Source organism: Rhinoderma darwinii, chromosome 1 (assembly GCF_050947455.1).
Source record: "Rhinoderma darwinii isolate aRhiDar2 chromosome 1, aRhiDar2.hap1, whole genome shotgun sequence".
NCBI lineage: Eukaryota > Metazoa > Chordata > Amphibia > Anura > Rhinodermatidae > Rhinoderma > Rhinoderma darwinii.
In genome coordinates, this window is record NC_134687.1 from 661,593,027 (window position 1) to 661,618,582 (window position 25,556).

General features: G+C 47.4%; 2 protein-coding genes across 2 annotated transcripts in view; both read right to left on the reverse strand.

The window, feature by feature from the left end:
* Positions 1 to 15,263, reverse strand: part of LOC142708733 (uncharacterized) — a 37,256-nt gene extending 21,993 nt beyond the window's left edge. The window contains exons 1-3 of the mRNA XM_075848431.1: positions 15,233 to 15,263; positions 12,311 to 12,408; positions 12,030 to 12,144 (exon numbers count right to left, since the gene is read on the reverse strand). Of these exons, the coding sequence (XP_075704546.1) occupies positions 12,030 to 12,144; positions 12,311 to 12,408; positions 15,233 to 15,263 (244 nt within the window). The remainder of the gene's footprint in view (positions 1 to 12,029; positions 12,145 to 12,310; positions 12,409 to 15,232) is intronic.
* Positions 15,264 to 15,380: 117 nt separating this feature from the next.
* LOC142708899 (oocyte zinc finger protein XlCOF29-like) lies at positions 15,381 to 25,431 on the reverse strand. The gene is made up of 3 exons (XM_075848432.1): positions 25,199 to 25,431; positions 16,104 to 16,267; positions 15,381 to 15,614 (listed from the first exon to the last, which is right to left on the reverse strand). Exons 2-3 carry the CDS (start codon positions 16,179 to 16,181, stop codon positions 15,381 to 15,383), a joined length of 312 nt encoding a protein of 103 aa, XP_075704547.1. The 5' UTR covers positions 16,182 to 16,267; positions 25,199 to 25,431.
* Between the last annotated feature and the right edge of the window lie 125 nt (positions 25,432 to 25,556).

Here is a 25,556-nt window from a genome sequence, read left to right on the forward strand (position 1 = left end):
ACAGGACCAACTCCTCCCACAATGAATTCCATTGCACAGCGGCTTGCTGAACAAGATGCAGCCTCCTCAGCTCCTGTTCCAACTGATCCTCCTGCTACACATTCTGTCAGCACCAGGGTTGATCCCCGATTCGCTCTACCACTACAGCCTCGTTACAACGGAGACGCAAGTACCTTCAGGGGATTCCTCACTCAGTGCCAGATCCACTTCTCTCTTCATGCCAGAGCATTTTCGACTGATGGCGCCAAGATTGCCTTCATTGTTTCTCTGCTTACTGGCAAGGCCCTAGCGTGGGCGAACCCGATCTGGGAAGGACAGGGACCAGAGACCCGTGACTTCCAGGGGTTCCTCCGGACATTTTGTACTGTGTTTGAGGAGCCTGGACGAGTTTCGTCGGCAGCGGCCTCCTTGCTGAACTTGCGCCAGGGAGACACCTCAGTGGGAGAGTACGCCATTCAATTCCATACCCTGGCAGGAGAGCTGTCCTGGAACGACAAGGCCCTGGTGGCTACATTCTGGCAGGGATTGTTGTCAGAGATCAAGGACGAACTGGCTGTTCGTGATCTGCCATCCACCCTGGACGCCCTCATTTTGCTTGCCATCCGAGTTGATATGAGGCTCCGGGAACGATGCCAGGAGATTCGTCGGGTGAGAAGACTCCCTAGGCTGGCTCCTACCTTCCAGCAGTTCCTCTTACCCTCACCAGGTGGCCCACCTGAGGAGCCTATGCAGGTAGACTGGCTTAAATTATCCGTTCAGGAGAAAAAGCGCAGATGCACCTCGGGACTTTGTCTTTATTGCGGCTTCGGATGCCATGTTGTGCGCCTGTGTCCTCAGAAGTAAAAAAAAACCCAACGCCTAGGATTGATTGGGGAGACAATCCTACGCGATACTGGGCTGGACAGACACTTTTATTCTAAACTGTCTATCCCCGTGACGATTCTGTCCGGCGAGAAGAACCACTTGGTCTCTGCCTATCTTGACTCTGGGTCCGCAGCCAGTTTTATCTTCAAGGATCTAGTGGATCTCCTCCAGTTGCCTACGACCTCTCTGGAGAGGCCATTGATCGTCGCCTCGGTGAATGGGCTACCTCTGCCAGACCTGATTGCTGCTGTGACCAAACGACTGAGGCTTCAGGTAGGGGCTCTGCGTTCCGAACTCATCTCATTTCTTGTTCTACCCAAGGCCGTCAAACCTGTACTGCTGGGCCTGCCCTGGCTCCGACTACACGCCCCAGTTCTGAACTGGAATTCCGGAGAGGTTCTCCAGTGGGGTCCCAAGTGCCTTGACTGCTCCATCTGGCCCCGCCTCCTCCTCCTCAATCTTTGACAGGATTGCCCTCTCATTATGCTATGTTCTCGGATGTCTGCAGGAAGAAGGAGGCCGAGTCACTGCCCACACCCCGGGCGTATAACAGTCCTATCGAGCGGGTTCCTGATGCATCCCTTCCCCTTGGTAGTATATATATCCTCTCTCTTTGCCAGAGACTCAGTCCATGTCCACTTATATTAAGGAGGATCTGGAGAAGGATTTCATACGGAAGTCCTAAGCCCCGGCAGGAGCCGTATTCTACTTCGTCAGGAAAAACGACGGCTCTCTGCGACCTTGCATTAACTACTGGGGTCTAAACCAGATCACGGTCAAGAATAGATATCCGTTGACATTGATTTCAGAGCTTTTTGACCGCATAGGAGGAGATAAAAAAATCTCCAAACTAGATCTGCATGGGGCCTACAACCTAATCCGAATTCACCGGAGTGACGAATGAAAGACAGCATTTAACACCCGAGACGGGCACTATGAATATCTGGTGATGCCTTTTGGCCTGTGTAATGCTCCCGCGGCCTTCCAAGAATTTGTCAATGACATCTTCCGGTATCTCCCCTATGTTTGTGTTGTAGTCTATTTTGATGATCTCTTAATTTTTTCCCCAGACCCATTGACTCATCAGAGACATGTCCGTCAAGTTCTGCTGCGATTGAGGGAAAATCGTCTGTATGCCAAGCTGGAGAAGTGCATATTTGAGAGGAGTTCTCTACACTTCCTGGGCTACACAATCTCGGACCAAGGTCTCAAGATGAATCCGTAAAAAGTAAAGGCCGTACTGGAATGGACACGCCCTTAAGGTCCATACAGCGTTTTCTGGCAGTTCATCCCGAACCTCTCCTCACTGACATCTCCCATCTCTACCCCCACCAAGAAAGGCATGAACGACAAATGTGTGGACTCCAGAAGGGGAATCCGCATTTAATAGCCTGAAGAGTGCCTTTACGTGAGCCTCCACCCTCCATCATCCTGATGTATCTCGACAGTTTTCGTTGGAGGTGGACGCCTCCTCTGCTGGTGGTGGTGAACTCCTGTTCCAGAGAGGTTCCAAGGGCAAGCAATGGTATGTGGTTATTACTCTAAACTCTTCTATTCCGTAGAACGCAACTACTCGATTGGGTATCGGGAGTTATTGGCCATCAAATTGGCCCTGGAGGAGTGGAGGCATTTAACAGAGGGCGCAGTTCATCCCATCTTGATATTCACGGACCACAAGAATCTCACCTATCTCCAGACAGCCCAATGGCTGAACTCTCATCAGGCCAGGTGGTCGCTATTCTTTGCCTGGTTCCAGTTTCCACTACCATCTGGCCGACAAGAATGTGAGGGCCGATGCCTTGTCCAGGTCGTTCGAGACAGAGGACACCATGGAGTCTCCACAAAATATTATTGATCCGTCTTGCATTGTCTCTGTCAACCCCCTGCAAGTTAGAAACATCCCTCCGGGGAGGACTTTTGTGCGCCTGGCAGACAGAGGGAGAATCCTCCGCTGGGGACACAGCTCCAGACTGGCAGGTCACGTGGGTACCCGTAAAACCCGAGACCTGATTGCCCGTCATTTCTGGGGGCCCACGCTGCCCAAAGACATCATGGACTTTGTTTCATCCTGCTCGGTGTGCGCAGCGAACAAGGTTGCTCACTCCAAACCTGCTGGCCTGCTCCAGCCGCTGCCTATGCCCGATGCTCCCTGGCAGCATATAGCAATGTACTTTGTTACGGACCTGCCTCTGCGGGATGCAGTGTGGTCTGGGTGGTGGTGGACCAATTTTCGATGAAGGCTCACTTAGTTCCGCTGACCGGTCTACCTTCTGTTTCTCGACTGGCCAACCTCTTCATCCAACACATCTTCCGCCTGCACGGCTTACAGTGGCATATCGTGTCTAATTGGGGGGTTCAGTTCACCTCAAGGTTCTAGAGAGCCCTCTGTAAACACCTCATTGTAAATTTGGACTTTTCCTCATCCTACTATCATCAGTCCAATGGTCAAGTCGAGAGGATCAATCAGATCATGAAGAACTACCTATGACACTTCATCTCCAGACAGCATGATGAGTGGGTGCAGCTTTTTCCTTGGGTCGCGTTTTCGTACAATAACCATACAAGCGAGTCCACAATAACTACACCGTTCTTCATAATCTACGGCCAACACCCACAAATTCCTTTCCCAGTGTCCGTTATGTCTGAGGTGCCTGCAGCGGATTCTGCTTTTAGGGACTTCCTGCAGATCTGGCTGCAGACCCGATCCTCCATTCTGCTGGCGGTCGACCGCATGAAATGTAAGGCAGACACAAGGAGAGGACAACCTCCCAGGTTTCTTCCAGGTACCAAGGTCTGGCTGTCCTCCAGAAATATCCAGCTGAGGGTGTCATCATATGAGTTTGCTCCAAGGTTCCTCGGACCCTTCGAGATCTTGCTTGTCTCCTACAAGCTTCGGCTGCCTCCTGTCCTCAAGATCCCCAACTCCTTCCATGTCTCCCTCCTGAAGCCTGTGGTCCTGAACCGCTACACCAAGATTCCTAGTCCTGCAGTTGCTCCCAGCGGTTCATCAGATACGGTCAGGGTTAAGGAGATCCTGGAAAGTAGGAGAAAGAACTTTTTATTCGGTGGATTGGAGGGGGTTTGGTCCAGAAGAGAGGTCCTGGGAGCCAGAGGAGAACCTCAATTCCCCTACCCTCCTGAAGAAGATTCTGTCCCGCTCTGGTCCCAAGAGGAGGGGGCGTAAGAGGGGGGATACTGTACTCACATCTTGACGGCCGCAGCCATGGATCAGTGAGCGCTGGCCCGCATCTCCTCCTCAGGAGACGCCAGCGCTCACTTCCGTTTCACTCTGCTGTGTCCTGGAGGGTGCGCCTGCGCGCTCGGTCTTAAAGGGCCAGCGCGCGCACCTCAATCTGTTACCAAATTCACCCATGATCCTGGACTATAAAAGGCACTGCCCCTCCCTGCGTTGCCTGAGAGTTGCTGTCGTTTATCTATGTTAGTCTCTGGAAATGGTCCCTTAAGTGTTTTCCAGTTCCCAGTGTTCCAGTTCCTGCTTCCTGTATCCTATATCCTGTGCTATCCTGGTCCAAGTGCCGTCTAGAGTTGGAGTCGTGTTGTGCTGAGTACTATGCCTATTTTGCCATACTACGCCTAGTGTCTGCCTGATGCTAAGGTCCCATCCGAGCCTATCTTCGCTACTGTCAGAATTGACCACCGATATACCTATCCGAACTATAGACTTTGACTTGTATCCTGTTGGCCAGCTGCCATATCGTCAAGGCGGTACGGCCCAGTGGGTCCGCGCACCCAACGTGACAAAGTGCTTGTTTTCGTTAAATTTCCTCTTCCAAAAAGTGAAATAAAAAAAGTGATCAAAAAGTTGCATTTGACCCAAAATGGAACCAATAAAATCTGCATCTTGTCCCGCAAAAAACAAGCCCTCACACATCAACAACCGAAAAATAAAAAAAGTTATGGCTCTAGAAACGCGTAGAGTAAAAAACAGCTTGACGTGGAGGAATATTCCTTCCTGTAGTACAATATAAAAAAACTATATAAATTTTATAACGCCGTAAACGTACTGACCCGCCAAATAACGTTAACGTAATTTATACTGCACGGGAAACACCATAAAAAGAAAAATAAATAAGGAAACATTTTTTGGGTCCCTAGCCTCCCAGATAATGATGCCAGTAAAAACTATAGATCGTCCCAGAAAAAAAGACCCTATGTGCAGGTCGAAGGGGAACATTCCTTCAGTTTCTAGAAGTAGTTATCAAGGACCTAGTATTTAGGAACCAGGAAGGGGAGGGTTATAGCACATCTGCCAGTAGCGTGGGCACCCGTATCATACCAGGGCTTCACTTTCCAAGCAAAACTTCCCAAATTACAAAAGAGAGAAAGTCACAAAAAGGGCACTACCAAGCAAAATCCACGCTGCAAATGTTGATCTAAAACTATTTCTGTAATGGCAGGAAGGAGGTGATGGAAGTGAGCCCTAATCTACCCACCGCCCTGTCCCTGCCTACTTGCAACGACCCGCCCTAGGCGACGGGGTACAACTGGGCGGCGGTCCCTACGCTGTCTAAGTGCACGGGAGAACAAACAGGGAACACGCAAGGGAAGGGGCAGTAGCCACGGAACGCCGCAAGGAAACGCAGCGGTGAAAGAAAATGCAGGACCAGGATGAAGAGCGTATACCAAAGTGGGCACGGAGAAGGAAGCAAGCCAGGGGCAAAGCAAAGCAGGCTAAGCGGAACTGCAGCAAGGCAGAAGCACGGCAGGAGCAGGCTGGAGCAAGCAGCAGTGAGGCCAGGAATCCAGAAGAATTACAAGCACTGAGGAAGAGAACAGGGCAGGTAATAAAGGACAGGGGGCAGAGCTAACTCCGACTGACCAGGCCACGATAGGCTCTCCAACTCCTGAGCCTGCCACCCTGGTTGGTGGGAGATGGTGTCAGTCGAACAGGTCTGGCCTCAGGTGTGGATTGATTAATCCCAGGAGTATACCTAGACGTAGTAGCTGGCAGATCCCTAACAATTTCTTAACCCCCACCCGCAAGAGTAAGTAACTGTACGTCGTTGCGGGAGGTTCCCGCACGAGGATGCATAGTTACTGTGTTGTTTCCGGTGCACATTGTCGGCGACAGTGTGCACCAGGAACCGGGAGGTCAGCTGTCGCTGACAGCTGACGCACTACTCTTGCCGGCCAGCGGTCCTTTGCCGCTGATTTCGGTTAATAACCCCTTAAATTCGGCGATCGGATGCAATCGCCGAATTTTAGGGGTTTCTAGCATATCGGCAGACCGAAATCGCGGGGTTTGCCGATAGTTAGCATGGCAAACGGAAGCCAAACAATGGATTCCGTCTCTGCCATGGACGGAAGCTCATCAGGACCAACGGATAGGCTTCGTGTCAGTGACAGGAAGTCACTGTGTCGTTCCCGATTAACACTGTCGGCGACAAGGTGTGCATCGGGAACGGAGAGATCAGCTGTCCCCGACAGCTGACACTCCAGTGTTGCCGATCAGCGGCTCATCGTCGCTGATTTCGGCAATTAACCCATTAAATGTGGTGCTCGATTGCCATCACCACATTTAGGGGGTTTGTAGCACATCAGCAGCCCCCATGCAATTGTGGGGGCTGCTGATGCTTGTGATGGCATCCGGAGGCCAGGCAACAGCCTCTGGGTCTGCCATGTATGGAAGCCTATGAGGACCAGCCTCAGGCTGGTCCTCATAGACTTACTGTCAGAGTGACTGCGACGTCACACTGACAGTTGGAATACACACTACTAGGTAGTGTACTGTATTCTAGCAGCGATCGGAACTGCAGGTAAAAAAAAGAAAGTGTAAAAAGTAAAAAAAAAGTTAAATACAAAAGGTTTTATAAAAGTGTAAAAATAAAAGTTTTTGTTTTCCTGTAATCAGTCATTTATTATAGGAAACAAATAAAACCGTTAAAAAAAAAAAGTACACATATTTGGTATCACCGTGTTCATAACGACCCAAACTATGAAACTATAATGTTATTTTTTACGCACGGTGAACGCCGCAAACAATATAAACTGAAAACTCTGTCAGCATCGCCATTTTTTGGTCACCACCCCTCCCAAGATATAGAATAAAAAGTGATCAAAAAGTCGCAATTATTTTATAGAAACTTAATTTTATTGTGCAAACGTTGAAAAACGTAAGAAACTATACACATATGGTATCGGCGTAATCGTACCAACCTGCAGAATAAAGTAAAACGTAAATTATTGAGCACGGTAAAGGCTGTAAGAAATAAAGAACGTAAAGCTTTTTGTAATGTTTTTTGGTCACATTAGCTCTAAAAAAGATCCTGTGGGGTCAAAATGCTCACTATATCCCTAGAAAAACTCATTGAGGGGTGTAGTTTCCAAAATAGGGTCACTTTTGTGGGGTTTCCACTGTTTTGGTCACTCCGGGGCGTTGCAAACCCGACTTGGCACTGAAAACCAATCCAGCAAAATCTGCGCTCCAAAGTCAAAAAGGAGCTCCTTCCCTCCTGAGCCCTGCTGTGGGTCCAAACATCAGTTTATGACCACATATGGGGTATTGCCGTAATCGGGAGAAATTGCTTTACAAATGTTGGGGTACTTTTCTCCTTTATTCCTTGTAAAAATGAAAAAATTATGTTTCCACAAGTAAAAGTGTGATTTTGATCTTCTCAGCCTAATTCCACTAAATTCTGCAAAAAAAACTGTGGGGTCAAAATGCTAACTATACCCCTAGAAAAATGCCTTTGAGGGGTGTAGTTTCCAAAATGGGGTCACTTTTGGTGGGTTTCGACTGTTTAGGTACCACAAGACCTCTTCAAACCTGACATGGTGCCTAAAATATATTCCTAAAAAAAGGAGGCCCCAAAATCCACTAGGTGCTCCTTTGCTTCTGAGGCCAGTGCAGAATATGGGCAATAAATATTGAGTTGCATTTCTCTGGTAAAACCTTCTGTGTTACAGATTTATTTTTTATCACAAATGAATTTTGGCCCAAAAAATTAAATTTGTAAATTTCACCTCTACTTTGCCTTAATTCCTGAATGTGGTTTTGAATACCTTGAGGGGTGCAGTTTTCAAAATGGGGTGATTTATGGGGACTTTCTAAAATAGAAGGCCCTCAAAGCCACTTCAGAACTGAACTGGTCCCTGAAATAAATGGCCTATTGAAATATTCTTGAAAACATGAGAAATTGCTGCTATAGTTCTAAACCTTGTAACGTCCTAGAAAAATAAAAGGACGTGAAAAGAAACGATGCAAACATAAAGTAGACATATGGGAAATGTGAACTAGTAACGATTTTGTGTGGTATTACTATCGGTTTTACAAACAAATACATTTAAATTTAGAAAAATGAAAATTTTTGCTAAAATGTGAAGTTTTTCACAAATAAATATTGAATTTAGCGACAAAATTTTATCACTAACATAAAGTACAATACGTCACGAGAAAACAATCTCAGAATCTCTTGGATAGGCAAAAGCATTCCGGATTTTTAACCACATAAAGTGACACGTCAGATTTGAAAAAATCATCTGTGTCCACAGGGCAAAAACAGGCTGTGTCCTAAAGGAGTTAATACGAATTAATTTAGCAAAAATAACCTTTGGGGTCAAAATTCTGACTATATCCATTGAATTCCTCAAGGGGTGTAGTATCCCAAATAGTTACCTTTGGGGGGTTTCCACTGTACTGGTACTACAGGGACTCTGCAAATGTGACATAGTGTCCAGAAACCAATTCAGCAAAATCTACATTCCAAAATCCAAATGGCACTCCTTCCCTACTGAGCCCTGCCGTGTGTCCAAACAGCAGTTTATGAGCACATATGGGGTGTTGTCATATGGGGTGTTGCTTTACAAATGTGGGAGGTTCTTTTTCTCCTTTTTTTTCCTTGTGGAAATTAAAACAAATTGAGCTAAAACTACATCTTATTGGAAAAAAATATATTTTTCATTTTCACTGCCCATTTGTAATAAAATCTATGAAACACCCGTATGGTCAAAATGCTCACTACACCCCTAGATTCATTTCTTGTGGGCTGTAGCTTCCAAAATGGGGTATTTTGGGGGTTTTTCCTATGTTTTGACACCACAAGACCTCTTTAAACCTGACATGGTGCCTAAAAAATTATGTAATAAAAAGAAAGCTGCAAAATCCGGAAAAAAAAAGCATTAGAATTTAATTACAATTTTTTTTGGGAAATGTCACCTTCACTTTGCTTTCATTCCTGTGAAACACCTAAATGGTTAAGAAACTGCTGTTTTGAATACTTTTCGGGGTTCAGATTTTAAATGGAATGTTTTATGGGGGTTTCTAATATATAGGCCCCTTAAAGCCACTTCAGCACTGAACCGGTCCCTAAAAAAAAAACAGGCTTTTGAAATTTTCTTGAAAATGTGAGAAATTGTTGCTTAACTTATAAGCCTTGTAACGTCCTAGAAAAATAAAAAGGGCGTTCAAAAATTATTTTTCTGCTGCTCTGCTCTTTTAAATCAACTGGATAGCAGGGGCTGTGTCCTGCGCTCCCAATCTTGCCAGCACAACTCAGGTGCGCTCCCAATCTTCCCATCACACCTCAGGCGCGCTCCCAATCTTCCCATCACACCTCAAGCGCGCTCCCATCTTAGAAAAAAAGAGTTATTATATATATATATTCTCAATGCCTGAGTAGGTTCTCATCCACAATACTTTTGCTGTCCTGTAAATGTATTCCTCTAATTTTAAATGATGCTCCTGTATATATACCGCTTTCTATCATTGGATATGGGCAACTGCGACGGCCTTGCCCTTGTCCAAGATGGATGCGGTGGTCCGTGGCTGTTGTGCGCATGCGCGGGGTGGGGGGCCGTTCATGATGTAGTCCACGGCGGAACATGGACATGAGCTCTGTGCAGCTGCGCACTACTCACTTCCGGACGCCGTGCACTGCGTGATTGAGGTGCCGCCTCTCCTCGTGCATGCGCCAGCTGAACATCCTATGGACAAGTAAGTGAGGTACACTTCCAGCTGTGTACCTCCTATTTAAATCCTCTGGTCACACTCTTCCAGCACCCCCTGACGAAGCCAGGTGCGAATCGCGTGTTCGAGTGTTCTGACAGTGTTGTGGCAGTGGAATGGCTCATGGTGGGTTCTGGTATGCGTGTCATGAGGTTTTAATGTTTTCCCTATGATTGTTACCATATATGTTTTGTGGTCATACTTCAGGTAATAGGCTGTGTAATATTGGTACAAGTATATTTATACCCATGGTACATACTTCATATTTCATGATATAGTATGCCTAGTACACCATGGTTTGCCCTGCCTTATATTCAACACGGTCTATTTCTTTGTACTGATTGTACATTGTTTTTATGGGTGTTCATTTTTAAAGTGTCTTGATCAACTGTGTTGTTTGTCTTCAATAAAGTCTTTTTGTATCTTTCTACGATACGTTTGATTTGGTCTTATTGCAGCATGTAGGGATAACTTTTTGGTGTTTCTATGCAGGGGGTCCCATATGTGTAACTATACTCATTGATATATGACCTTTAAATATATAGGTATTCTTTTTTGGGTATTTTAACTAGCGCTCCCAATCTTGCCAGCACACCTCAGGCGCGCTCCCAATCTTGCCAGTACACCTCAGGCGCGCTCCCAATCTTGCCAGCACACCTCAGGCGCGCTCCCAATCTTGCCAGAACACCTCAGGCGCACTCCCAATCTTGCCAGTACAACTCAGGCACGCTCCCAACCTTCCCAGTACACCTCAGGCGCGCTCCCAATCTTCCCAGCACACCTCAGGCGCGCTCCCAACCTTCCCAGCACACCTCAGGCGCGCTCCCAACCTTCCCAGCACACCTCAGGCGCGCTCCCAATCTTCCCAGCACACCTCAGGCGCGCTCCCAATATTCCCAGCACACCTCAGGCGCGCTCCCAATCTTCCCAGTACACCTCAGGCGCGCTCCCAATCTTCCCAGTACACCTCAGGCGCGCTCCCAATCTTTCCAGCACACCTCAGGCGCGCTCCCAATCTTCCCAGCACACCTCAGGCGCGCTCCCAATCTTCCCAGCACACCTCAGGGGCGCTCCCGTACACAGGCTTCTCAGCATCCAGAGCCTGTGTTTCCTGTACTGCAGCCTCTCCAATCTGGACTTCCCTCTCTTTCGGTCTATGTTATAACAGCTTCTTTCTCAGAGGTGTAATCTGTAGATTATTTCTGATACACTTATGCTTTCTACAGAGCTCCTGGCTTATAAATCTTCTCCCCCTCCCCCATCCTCCCGCTTTGTCTGTATGGGTATCGTAACTATCATCTTCTTCATAGTCAGCTGTTCATACAATCTACAGAGCTCCTGGCATGTGTGTCATACATTGTATGGGCATCATAATGGGGGACCCTCTGCATAGACTATGAAAGGGATCTTAGTTACTATACCCATAGAGACAAGTGGAGTGGGAGGAGGGGGGACAGTTGTATTACACATACAAGGAGAGGGAGACATACCATGGGACGACTTTGCATTTTGTTGGATTATATTTCACTGTAGACTTTTATGTAACATGGACAACACAAAAAATGTGCTGTGACCCCACGAGCCCATATCAGCATTGATGTGGTGTTTAAGAGGTTAAACTGAGTTCTCTCAGATCCCGGATCCATAGGTCACCTTGTAGAGAACTTCTATGTGCAGTCACAGCTCCCTCAAGTCCTGCACTATGTATAACACATTGTCTGACGTGTAAGGGTATGTGCACACGACAACGGCAATTACGTCTGAAATTAAGCTTTTTTCAGGAGAAAAGAGGTCCTGAATTTCAGACGTAATTTCTCGTACCTGCATTTTTTGCCGCATCTTTTTCGGACGTAATTTGGAGCGGTTCTTCATTGGAGTCAATGAAAATCGGCTCCAATTACGTCCCATGAAGTGTCCTGCACTTCTTTGAGATGGCCGTTATTTTATGCGCCGTCTTTTGACAGCGACGCGTAAAATGACAGCTCGTCTGCACAGGACATCCTAAGACCCATTGCAAGCAATGCGCAGATGTTTGCCGACGTATTGGAGCCGTCTTTTCAGGCGTATTTCGAGGCGTAAAACGCCTCCATAACACCTGAAAAGTGGTCGTGTGCACATACCCTTACTGGAATGTAGAACGAAGGAGGAACCCCACCTTAACAAACCTCCCAATTCACTTTCTAATATCATTATTACTGACCTGTGGTAACACCTCCTGGAATTTCCTCCTCCACTTCACGGTTACACGGTTGATCGCCCCTCACCCGCTCTTCTTCTGCTTCATCCTCCGCTTTATTATTAGTCAGATCTTCCCCCTGATGTCACATATGTAAAAATTCAGTACAATACAGCAGAGAGTGCGAAGAATCTAACAGACCAACATAAGAAACCACCAAAATCTATGACCCCATCTATGATCGCAGGACCAAAAAGCTCCACACCCCCCTATATAGATGTGGTATAGGGCTCAGCTTCATCTACCTGATGATTCTCTGGGACATTGTGATTTTCCTCTGGACAGTCCTGGGAATACAGAGGACTGGGACTTCTCTCTGGTGGATTTCTCCTACTGGATCCATCTGTAGGAAACACACAGTGACGGAATACATGACTACTGTATATCTGTCTATATATCACACACTTCTCTCTACACTTCTATGTTTACTGATCAGAGCTGAGATTACAATGTTGAGGTCCTCACTACCTGTGCCGATGTTCCTGCACTTTGTAAGCCGCAGGCCTAAAGTAGACTGTAACATACCAGAGTGAATAGCGGGGCGCTGACGGCTCCCTGCTTCGCCATAGTATTTAACTGTATCTGTGTTCTGTGGATACACATGAAAGTGGCGGGACACAGGGCGCTTCTATATCGAGAGTTCCCTACAACCAAAAAAAGTGCCAGGGTGTCACCTGCTTATTTGCCTCTTAAAGGCTGTGTACACGTCTGTAGGCAATATTGTCGATACATTATTATTAACCTGATGCCCCGGCAGTTGTCACATATATAAACGTAGGCAGAATGGGACAGAATTTAATGTGTGCAGCGCTGCACTTTCATGTCCGCCGACTCTCTCAACAAGTGCAAGTTTCATCAAACTTAGATGCCAAACCCCTGCAGATAGCACCTTAACCCCCTGTAGAAAGTGCCACACACCCCTGTAAACAGCGCCACCGCCCCCTGTAGATAGCGCCACTAAAGCTCCCTCTAGGAGCGGAATCCCTTGCCAGAGCGTTGCTGTCATTTTTGGCTGAGAATTGTGCTCCTAGAGGGAGCCCCTCACGTCTCTGTCCATATATGGACAGGGAGAGTGATGTCAGAGACTCCTCCGGGAGTGGAACCCACGGCCTATTTAAGAGAGAGGATAATTTCTCAAATCTATCTATAATTTCTCAAAATATGTGCACACGGGGCGGATAAGCTGCAGATTTTCTACAAAGTATTTAATTGCGGGAAAATCTGCAGCGTGTTACAGTAGCAGCAATGAGGATGAGATTTCAACAAATATCATCCACACGCTGCGGAAAAAACACGCAGAAAAGAAAGGCGGTGCAGATTCTCAAAATATAATGTGTCAACATCTCCTGTGAAAATGCTGCGGAATCTCCACACAGAAAACCCGGTCAGAAGTTCCGCAGTGTTTACACGGTTATACTGACATTATACAGAAAACTATTATACTGCCGGAGTGTGCCGATGATAATACAAGTCATGTAGAAGGACGATTATCGGCACACTCCGGCAGTATAATAGTTTCCTATATAATGTCAGTATAACCGGAGGTTCTCTTTAATATTACCAGTTATGGGTTCTAGATTCTGGAGATGGGACGGTGATCCAGGGATTTATTGTGATTTCCAGGTTTGGAGTCGGGGGAGGAGTTTTCCCCTAATGAGACAATTATCATCCTCCTCATGGGGGTTTTATCTTCCTCTGGATCGACACGGTCGGATTATAGGTCGGACTTGGTGCACTTGTGACTTTTTCCCTCCTTAGTAACTATATAACACAGAATGTATGGGAAGGTTGTAACGATCGGTAACTTCTCTTGTTTTCGGTCTGTTTTATGAGTCTATATAAACCTTCTTAAATGGTGATTATTAAAGTTAGTTTTTAGTCTCTACCCTTTACTAATCCCTTTATATGAGTCTTGAGGTCACTATTTTTTCTTAAATGATTTGCAGCCATTATCGGAGTCCTGCAGAAGTTCTTCATTTGTGAACTACTAGTCTAAAGCCGGTCATACACTCTAGATGTCAGGTGAACCATCGTTCCTCCCCTCCTCCATGTACATGAACGCTCGGTCGGGTGTGTATGTGTCTTCAATAGGGGAAAGTCGCTGCCAAACTCCTCTGATAGTGACTTATCTACTAACAAAATGATCCGGCATGTTGAAATTCCACAGCCTGATCCTTCTCTCTCCGGACATCTGACCTCCGGGGAGAGTTGGGAGGTCGCCATATACATTAGAAAGTCAGCAGGTCCGGGCGACATACATCTAATGTGTATGACCAGCTTAGCACCCTGGTGGAGAGTGATGACCGGCAGTAACATACACCTGGTACGACTGCCCATCCTCCAATCTACAGATGAGCGGCAGGTCACAGAATATGATTGTGTTGTTTCTCCCCACAAATGTGCCCAGATGTGTAAAGTAATGGCCCCCACATCACAGATTTCCAGCAGCTGATCTCAATGTCTGTTGGGGGCTGATATTAACCCTTCCATCATTGCTCCTTACATGTTCTGCACGAACAGGAGGTAAAGCAAGGAACGTGTGTTTGGAGCTCAGGCATCGGCCCCCAAGAAACGTCTGTCACATCCTCAGATTTTAGTAGCAGGACCACAAAGGAAAACCTGTCAATCATTCTGAGTGGGCGGGGGAAGCAGGACTCACAGGCTTTCTCTAGGAGTCCTGGCAGCATTTAGAAGGGAACCTGTCAGTAAGTTTGGAGCCATAACATTGAGCATGTCGTTATGTAGATGGAGTTTAGTGTTCCAAACCTGCCCACGTCAAAACCCTCCGTTTCAGCAAAAGTAAAAGAAATTACAAGTTACTGAGAGGAGTCCAGCGGGAATGAGAGAATGAACATTACACACATGAAGCCGAGGACGGTGCACCTCGCTTTCCTGCGCTCGTACAGTGTACTGCTCTGGGCTTCATTTGTGGCAAAGACAAAATCTCTCTGGAGAACGGAGCGCGCTGGATTTATTGGACATATACAGGAAACATAAGGATCTAACGTGAGGTGAAAAGAGCAGAAATTGTGGAGCTCCTACATTACACGTCATTGTACACACATGTATATGTACTGCACATGACGATATTAAGACTTCAACATGGCCGCCAGTCCAGCCTGTGCCCCCAGTAATGCCAATATATATATATATCTGTCTCTTCTCACCTTGTGATGTGCGTGGCCGGTACTCCTCCATCATGACCTCCTCGTACAGATCCTTGTGTCCTTCTAGATACTCCCACTCCTCCATGGAGAAATAGACAGTGACATCCTGACACCTTATAGGAACCTGACACACACAATGACACAGTCATCACCCAGACACCTCCAGTGCTGTTACTGTAGAATTTCCCAGCATTCCCAGCAGTGTCACCTCTCCAGTCAGCAGCTCAGTCATCTTGTAGATCAGTTCTAAGATCTTCTTCTCATGTATCCGGGAGTGAGAGGGAGGCTCTGTGATGGGGCTCTGACTACTGCTCCATCCTCCTGACTCATGGATGATGGGAGTCGTACAGTCACCCGATGTCTTCTTCACTATTGTGTACTCCTGTGTATGGAGAGAGACACTTAGAGAACTGAACACAGTATTCCCCCCTCAGTAGAGAGGGAGATTGTGACCCCGCTGTATAGAGCTCTAGTGACCCCACATCTGTAATACTGGAGACCTCACCTACAAAAAGACATTGAGAAAATAGAACGAGGCCAAAACTAAAAAGGAAATAATATTGGGGGGACTAGATGGACCATGTGTTCTCCTCCTGCCGTCATCTTCTATGTTTCTATATAGAGGTCATCCTGATCCTCCTGGTTCCTTGTCAATCTCATTGCTCTACAACATTACTATTGCTGCATTGGTGACATGACACATAACTGACCATACTGGTGGCTGATCTTCAGCTTTTCTCCTGGTGGCTTCTTGATGTCACTTGGAAGGTCTGGACGCTGTTATACAGGACACTGGATTCTTCCTATTACTTCCTATTATGTATTGTCCCTTCCCTATGTGGGACTTGTTCTATAATGTAGAAAAGTTTACCTCTCCGCTCAACAGGTAGATGATCTCCAAGGTGAAGTCTAATATTCTTCTGCTCATCTCATTCCTGTCCTTGTCCATCCTTGGTGGGTCACTCAGGAGAAGGAGCGTTGTTGAGGAGAAGATGAGAAAACTGGAGGAACTGGAGGATCTAGTACTGCAGACGTCTTTATGGAGAAAGGAGAAGATGGAAATCATACAGGGGACAACATCATGTGTGACATACAGAACCTCACTTATTCATCATTGAGAGAAACATCTCAGAGCCGTCACCACATGGAATAAAGGGGTATTCCCAACACGGACATTTCTCCCCAGGATATGCCAGAAATGTCTCATAGATGCGGCTCCACCTCTGGGTGACTTGTTAGGTGGTTCCTGTAACTCCTATAGTAGTGAATGGAGAGACACAATCTGCTCAGCTCCCCCTGCTATGTAATTTGCTGCCAACAGATCAGACTGGTGGTCAATGTGACAGATGTCCTTTATGAATTAATACATCCCCTAATATAAGTTTTTACAGATATTAGAAGTTACCCCAGGCATCCGGGATCTTCAGAGACATCTAAAATTCTTATTTATTACAGTATTCCCCAATTCCTTGTAGATTGTTTTACCGGATAGTAACTCTGTTCACATCTGAATGACAGAAACTAATCACGGTTCATGGAAACCGGCCGCCCAGTGTGTTCGAATGGAAGGTCGCGGCCGTCCAGTGTTTATGTACGGAAGGTCCCAGCTGTCCAGTGTGTACGTACGGAAGGTCCCCGCAGTGAAGTGTGAGGAAGCAGCATGTATTGTGCTGTGTGTGCAGGATCTCTGCATTATCTTATCAATTAGCAGTCACATCCTACACACAGACTTCTGTAAAGTGTGACTTGTCCTCCGCCTTATACATTACTCTGTGCTCCTCCTTCTAGATCTGTCCTCTGTCTTCTACATTACTCTGTGCTCCTCCTTCTAGACCTGTCCTCTGCTTCTACATTACTCTGTGATCCTCCTTCTAGACCTGTCCTCTGCTTCTACATTACTCTGTGCTCCTCCTTCTAGACCTGTCCTCTGCTTCTACATTACTCTGTGCTCCTCTTTCTAGACCTGTCCTACGCCTTCTACATTACTCTGTGCTCCTCCTTCTAGACCTGTCCTCTGCTTCTACATTACTCTGTGCTCCTCTTTCTAGACCTGTCCTACGCCTTCTACATTACTCTGTGCTCCTCCTTCTAGACCTGTCCCCTGCTTCTACATTAGTCTGTGCTCCTCCTTCTAGACGTGTCCTCTGCTTCTACATTACTCTGTCCTGCTACTTCTGGACCTGTCCTCTCTTCTACATTACTCTGTGCTCCTCCTTCTAGACCGGTCCTCCACCTTCTACATTACTCTGTGCTCCTCCTTTTAGACCTGTCCTCTGCTTCGACATTACTCTGTGCTACTCCTTCTAGACCTGTCCTCTGCTTCTACATTACTCTGTCCTCCGCCTTCTAGACCGGTCCTCCACCTTCTACATTACTCTGTTCTCCTCCTTCTAGACCTGTCCTCTGCTTCTACATTACTCTGTGCTCCTCCTTCTAGACCTGTCCTCTCCTTCTACATTACTCTGTGCTCCTCCTTCTAGACCTGTCCTCCGCCTTCTACATTACTCTGTCCTCCTCCTTCTAGACGTGTCCTCCGCCTTCTACATTACTCTGTCCTCCTCCTTCTAGACCTGTCCTCTGCTTCTACATTACCCTGTGCTCCTCCTTCTAGACCTGTCCTCTGCTTCTACATTACTCTGTCCTCCGCCTTCTAGACCGGTCCTCCACCTTCTACATTACTCTGTTCTCCTCCTTCTAGACCTGTCCTCTGCTTCTACATTACTCTGTGCTCCTCCTTCTAGACCTGTCCTCTGCTTCTACATTACTCTGTGCTCCTCCTTCTAGACCTGTCCTCCGCCTTCTACATTACTCTGTCCTCCTCTTTCTAGACCTGTCCTCTGCTTCTAAGATATACAAAAAAAATGGGACATAGAATGTAATTAAAACCACAGAAAAGGCCATACTCACAGATTAGGTGGTGGGTAAAATACCCGTTCCAAACAATGATAGCCACTCCCACTAACCTTGAGGGGAGTGGTGTGTTGGGCATGGAAGCAAATGTGTAATAATAATAAATAAATAATAAAGTACTGTGTATAGTGCACATGTGAGGTATAGGGGACATGACTAAGTGTAGTGTGTAGAAATCAGGGCTGTGAGTGAAACAAAAAAAAAAGTGTGTAGAGTGTAAAACATGGAGGCATAGTGTTTGGATAGTGAGGCACAGCGTTTGGATAGTGAGGCACAGCATATATCGCCGAATAGCAGCCTATTTATAGCGCCCATACTGTAAGAGAGCGGGCTGCCCTGCATGCAGTGCCAAACATCCGCACACCAGGCTATCCCAGCCTCATAAGACCCGGGCGCGTCCTGAAAAAAAGTATGTACAATGTAAGTAACCATGAAAAAACATGGGGTATTAGTTGTTGTTTTGGCCAAAAAAACGCAAGCTGCTGTCCTCTGCTTCTACATTACTCTGTGCTCCTCCTTCTAGACCTGTTCTCTGCTTCTACATTACTCTGTGCTCCTCCTTCAAGACCTGTCCTCTGCTTCTACATTACTCTGTGTTCCTCCTTCTAGACCTGCCCTCTGCTTCTACATTACTCTGTTCTCCTTCCAGACCTGTCCTCTGCTTCTACATTACCCTGTGCTCCTCCTTCTAGACCTGTCCTCTGCTTCTACATTACTCTGTGCTCCTCCTTCTAGACCGGTCCTCCACCTTCTACATTACTCTGTGCTCCTCCTTCTAGACCTGTCCTCTGCTTCTACATTACTCTGTGCTACTCCTTCTAGACCTGTCCTCTGCTTCTACATTACTCTGTCCTCCGCCTTCTAGACCGGTCCTCCACCTTCTACATTACTCTGTTCTCCTCTTTCTAGACCTGTCCTCTGCTTCAATATTAGTCTGTGCTCCTCCTTCTAGACCTGTCCTCTGCTTCTACATTACTCTGTGATCCTCCTTCAAGACCTGTCCTCTGCTTCTACATTACTCTGTGTCCTCCTTCTAGACCTGTCCTCTGCTTCTATCTTATTCTGTGCTGCTCCTTCTAGACCTGTCCTCTGCTTCTACATTACTCTGTGCTCCTACTAGACCTATCCTCTGCTTCTACATTACTCTGTGCTCCTCCTTCTAGACCTGTCCTACGCCTTCTACATTACTCTGTCCTCCTCCTTCTAGACCTGTCCTCTGCTTCTACATTACTCTGTGCTCTTCTTTATAGACCTGTCCTACGCCTTCTACATTACTTTGTGCTCCTCTTTCTAGACCTATCCTCTGCTTCTATATTAGTCTGTGCTCCTCCTTCTAGACCTGTCCTACGCCTTCTACATTACTCTGTGCTCCTCCTTCTAGACCTGTCCTCTGCTTCTACATTACTCTGCGCTCCTCCTTCTAGACCTGTCCTACGCCTTCTACATTACTTTGTGCTCCTCTTTCTAGACCTGTCCTCTGCTTCAATATTAGTCTGTGCTCCTCCTTCTAGACCTGTCCTCTGCTTCTACATTACTCTGTGATCCTCCTTCAAGACCTGTCCTCTGCTTCTACATTACTCTGTGCTCCTCCTTCAAGACCTGTCCTCTGCTTCTACATTACTCTGTGCTCCTCCTTCTAGACCTGTCCTCTGCTTCTATCTTATTCTGTGCTGCTCCTTCTAGACCTGTCCTCTGCTTCTACATTACTCTGTGCTCCTACTAGACCTATCCTCTGCTTCTACATTACTCTGTGCTCCTCCTTCTAGACCTGTCCTACGCCTTCTACATTACTCTGTCCTCCTCCTTCTAGACCTGTCCTCTGCTTCTACATTACTCTGTGCTCTTCTTTATAGACCTGTCCTACGCCTTCTACATTACTTTGTGCTCCTCTTTCTAGACCTATCCTCTGCTTCTATATTAGTCTGTGCTCCTCCTTCTAGACCTGTCCTACGCCTTCTACATTACTCTGTGCTCCTCCTTCTAGACCTGTCCTCTGCTTCTACATTACTCTGCGCTCCTCCTTCTAGACCTGTCCTACGCCTTCTACATTACTCTGTCCTCCGCCTTCTAGACCGGTCCTCTGCTTCTACATTACTCTGTGCTCTTCTTTATAGACCTGTCCTACGCCTTCTACATTACTCTGTGCTCCTCTTTCTAGACCTGTCCTCTGCTTCAATATTAGTCTGTGCTCCTCCTTCTAGACCTGTCCTCTGCTTCTACATTACTCTGTGATCCTCCTTCAAGACCTGTCCTCTGCTTCTACATTACTCTGTGCTCCTCCTTCTAGACCTGTCCTCTGCTTCTATCTTATTCTGTGCTGCTCCTTCTAGACCTGTCCTCTGCTTCTACATTACTCTGTGCTCCTACTAGACCTATCCTCTGCTTCTACATTACTCTGTGCTCCTCCTTCTAGACCTGTCCTACGCCTTCTACATTACTCTGTCCTCCTCCTTCTAGACCTGTCCTCTGCTTCTACATTACTCTGTGCTCTTCTTTATAGACCTGTCCTACGCCTTCTACATTACTCTGTGCTCCTCTTTCTAGACCTGTCCTCTGCTTCAATATTAGTCTGTGCTCCTCCTTCTAGACCTGTCCTCTGCTTCTACATTACTCTGTGATCCTCCTTCAAGACCTGTCCTCTGCTTCTACATTACTCTGTGCTCCTCCTTCTAGACCTGTCCTCTGCTTCTATCTTATTCTGTGCTGCTCCTTCTAGACCTGTCCTCTGCTTCTACATTACTCTGTGCTCCTACTAGACCTATCCTCTGCTTCTACATTACTCTGTGCTCCTCCTTCTAGACCTGTCCTACGCCTTCTACATTACTCTGTCCTCCTCCTTCTAGACCTGTCCTCTGCTTCTACATTACTCTGTGCTCTTCTTTATAGACCTGTCCTACGCCTTCTACATTACTTTGTGCTCCTCTTTCTAGACCTATCCTCTGCTTCTATATTAGTCTGTGCTCCTCCTTCTAGACCTGTCCTCTGCTTCTACATTACTCTGCGCTCCTCCTTCTAGACCTGTCCACTACCTACGACACAGTAGACCACACCCTCCTGATACAAATTCTCTAGTCCCTTGACATCATAGACTTGGCCCTCTCCTGGATCTCCTCATACCTTACCAAATAAACATTAATATCTCACACTAGCACACCACCTCGTCGTCCCACCCTCTGTCTGTTAGTGTCCTATGACCCTTAGTCTTCTCCATCTAAACTTTTGGTCAAATTTACCGCTCTGGTCTTGATGTTCCCTACCTGCTATCTAGAGTGTATAACATTTATCTCCTCCTTCACCTCCCGCTACCTAAAGATTAACATGGAGCAAACTGAATCATATTTACCCAATTTCACTCACCCCCCTTACCAGAACTATCAATCACAGGTAATGGCTCCACACTTTTCTCCGTCTCACACTTCCGCTGCATTTGGATAAACCTTAATTTAAAATGGCGCAGCCAAGCGCTTCCCACTTCTTGATGCCTCCACCTCATAAACCCTCTAGAAGTCAGTCTTTCCTCACCCTTGAGCAGACATAAATGGTAGTACATATGCCCTCATCATCTACCGTCTAGACTACTCCAATATCCTCCTCTGTGGCTTTCCATCTAACACTATTACACCCTCCTACCCATTCTCACCTCTGCTGTGATTGCGCGGTGTGAGGGGGTTTTATATTTCCGATGATTGCGCGGTGTGAGGGGGTTTGTATTTCCGGTGATTGCGCGGTGTGAGGGGGTTTATATTTCCGGTGATTGCGCGGTGTGGGGGGTTTTATATTTCCGGTGATTGCACGGTGTGAGGGGTTTTATATTTCTGGTGATTGCGCAGTGTGGAGGGGGTTTGTATTTCCGGTGATTGCTCTGTGTGAGGGGTTTTATATTTCCGGTGATTGCGCGGTGTGAGGGGGTTTATATTTCCAGTGATTGCGCGGTGTGGGGGGGGTAATATTTCCGGTGATTGCGCGGTGTGGGGGGGGGGGGTTATATTTCCGGTGATTGCGCGGTGTGGGGGGTTTATATTTCCAGTGATTGCGCGGTGTGAGGGGTTTTATATTTCCGGTGATTGCGCGGTGTGAGGGGTTTTATATTTCCGGTGATTGCGCGGTGTGAGGGGTTTATATTTCCGGTGATTGCGCGGTGTGGGGGGGGTAATATTTCCGGTGATTGCGCGGTGTGGGGGGGGGGTTTATATTTCCGGTGATTGCGCGGTGTGAGGGGGTTTATATTTCCGATGATTGCGCGGTGTGAGGGGTTTTATATTTCCGGTGATTGCGCGGTGTGAGGGGTTTTATATTTCCAGTGATTGCGCGGTGTGAGGGGTTTATATTTCCGGTGATTGCGCGGTGTGGGGGGGGTTTATATTTCCGGTGATTGCGCGGTGTGAGGGGTTTATATTTCCGGTGATTGCCCGGTGTGAGGGGTTTTATATTTCCGGTGATTGCGCGGTGTGAGGGGTTTATATTTCCGGTGATTGCGCGGCGTGAGGGCGGTTTTATATTTCCGGTGATTGCGCGGTGTGAGGGGTTTTATATTTCCGGTGATTGCGCGGTGTGAGGGGTTTTATATTTCCGGTGATTGCGCGGTGTGAGGGGTTTTATATTTCCGGTGATTGCGCGGTGTGGGGGGGTTTTATATTTCCGGTGATTGCGCGGTGTGAGGGGTTTATATTTCCGGTGATTGCGCGGTGTGAGGGGTTTATATTTCCGGTGATTGCGCGGTGTGGGGGGTTTTATATTTCCGGTGATTGCGCGGTGTGAGGGGTTTTATATTTCCGGTGATTGCGCGGTGTGAGGGGTTTTATATTTCCGGTGATTGCGCGGTGTGGGGGGTTTATATTTCCGGTGATTGCGCGGTGTGAGTGGTTTATATTTCCGGTGATTGCGCGGTGTGAGGGTTTATATTTCCGGTGATTGCGCGGTGTGAGGGGTTTTATATTTCCAGTGATTGCACGGTGTGAGGAGTTTTATATTTCCGGTGATTGCGCGGTGTGAGGGGTTTTATATTTCCGGTGATTGCGCGGTGTGAGGGGTTTTATATTTCCGGTGATTGCGCGGTGTGAGGGGTTTTATATTTCCGGTGATTGCGCGGTGTGAGGGGTTTATATTTCCGGTGATTGCGCGGTGTGAGGAGTTTTATATTTCCGGTGATTGCGCGGTGTGAGGGGTTTTATATTTCCGGTGATTGCGCGGTGTGGGGGGTTTTATATTTCCGGTGATTGCGCGGTGTGAGGGGTTTATATTTCCGGTGATTGCGAGGTGTGAGGGGTTTATATTTCCGGTGATTGCGCGGTGTGGGGGGGGAGTTTATATTTCCGGTAATTGCGTGGTGTGAGGGGTTTATATTCCCGGTGATTGCGTGGTGTGAGGGGTTTATATTTCCGGTGATTGCACGGTGTGAGGGGTTTTATATTTCCGGTGATTGCGTGGTGTGAGGGGTTTTATATTTCCGGTGATTGCGCGGTGTGAGGGGTTTTATATTTCCGGTGATTGCGCGGTGTGAGGGGTTTATATTTCCGGTGATTGCGCGGTGTGGGGGGGTTTTATATTTCCGGTGATTGCGCGGTGTGAGGGGTTTATATTTCCGGTGATTGCGCGGTGTGAGGGGTTTTATATTTACGGTGATTGCGCGGTGTGGGGGGGGGTTTATATTTCCGGTGATTGCGCGGTGTGAGGGGTTTATATTTCCGGTGATTGCGCGGTGTGGGGGGTTTTATATTTCCGGTGATTGCGCGGTGTGGGGGGTTTTATATTTCCGGTGATTGCGCGGTGTGAGGGGTTATATTTCCGGTGATTGCGCGGTGTGAGGGGTTTATATTTCCGGTGATTGCGCGGTGTGAGGGGGGTTTTATATTTCCGGTGATTGCGCGGTGTGGGGGGTTATATTTCCGGTGATTGCGCGGTGTGAGGGGTTTATATTTCCGGTGATTGCTCTGTGTGAGGGGTTTTATATTTCCGGTGATTGCGCGGTGTGAGGGGTTTTATATTTCCGGTGATTGCGCGGTGTGAGGGGTTTATATTTCCGGTGATTGCGCGGTGTGGGGGGTTTATATTTCCGGTGATTGCGCGGTGTGGGGGGGTTTATATTTCCGGTGATTGCGCGGTGTGAGGGGTTTATATTTCCGGTGATTGCGCGGTGTGGGGGGTTTATATTTCCGGTGATTGCGCGGTGTGGGGGGTTTATATTTCCGGTGATTGCGCGGTGTGGGGGGTTTATATTTCCGGTGATTGCGCGGTGTGGGGGGTTTATATTTCCGGTGATTGCGTGGTGTTGGGGGGGGGGTTTATATTTCCGGTGATTGCGCGGTGAGGGGGGGGGGGGGTTTGTGGGGTGAGATGTAGATTTTGTGGGTGACATTTTGGGGACTTTTTATTCCCTATGTTGGAGAATCGCGGGGACCATAAACAGCGACGTTCACATGTGAATTATTTCTGCCGGTTAGAACTTGATAGTTAATCATTTGGATAATAACGGATGCGGCGATTCCGTTACTGATTATTAATATTTACATCATTTATTGTAAAAACAAAACATAAAACCCTCTTACAATGTCTTACTCTGGTGACCGGTCGGCATCGCGCACTTTCTTCGGAGGACAGAGGAAGCCGCTATCTCTTAGGCCTCATGCACACGACCGTGGTTTCCGTGGTTCCTGCGTGGCCCAGGAGCCGGGACCATAGAAAGAACGGGCATGTGTTATTACGGCCGTGTTCTGCGGTCCAGACTCTGAGAAAATAATGGCCACGGCCGTGCATGAGGCCGAACTGATCAGAAGCCGCCGTCGCTATTAATCACGGCATCTGAGGGGTTACACGGCCGGGATTGCGCTGTCTCCGATCTCGGCGGTTGCAGGCGGCGGTCAGAAGTCGTGTACGGTGCCGGCTCCGCTCCTTCTAGTGTGACGCCGCACGTCCAACAGAATACTATAGATCTGATGTCACCAACGGGTTAAACCCTCCTGTATTTCATATTTACAGCGATAATAATAAATAATCACCAGCACTGTGCCGGACAAAAACGCACCAAAACCGGACAGAAACCACCTCATGTAACCTTACCTTACTACTGCATCGTGGGAAATACAAGGAAACAGCTGAAGGACCTGTGATTACGTCACCACCATGTGACCGGGACATTTCTCCGCCTCTCATGCCACGTGATTCTCGTCGCAGGTCCTTCATACAGCCTCAATCTTTCCACTTCTAAGCTCCGCCCCTGATGCCGCAGTCACGTGATCCTGATATAATCACAGGTGATTCATACGTCCTCAATCTCTCCACTGATAAGCTCCACCCCTTCTGTCTGTCATGTGGAGTGTCGACGTCATCACAGCTCATTCATCCTCCACGTCTCTCCACTGATAAGCCCCGCCCCTCCTGCCCTCCGATCACGTGGTGGTCACGTCATCACAGGTCC

Coding starts and splice junctions, on each gene's coding strand:
- LOC142708899 (XM_075848432.1), bottom strand. CDS start 16,181: ATGGACAAGGACAGGAATGAGATGAGCAGAAGAATATTAGACTTCACC. Junction 15,615..16,103: donor TCTACCTGTTGAGCGGAGAG/GTAAACTTTTCT, acceptor CTCCATACACAG/GAGTACACAATAGTGAAGAA.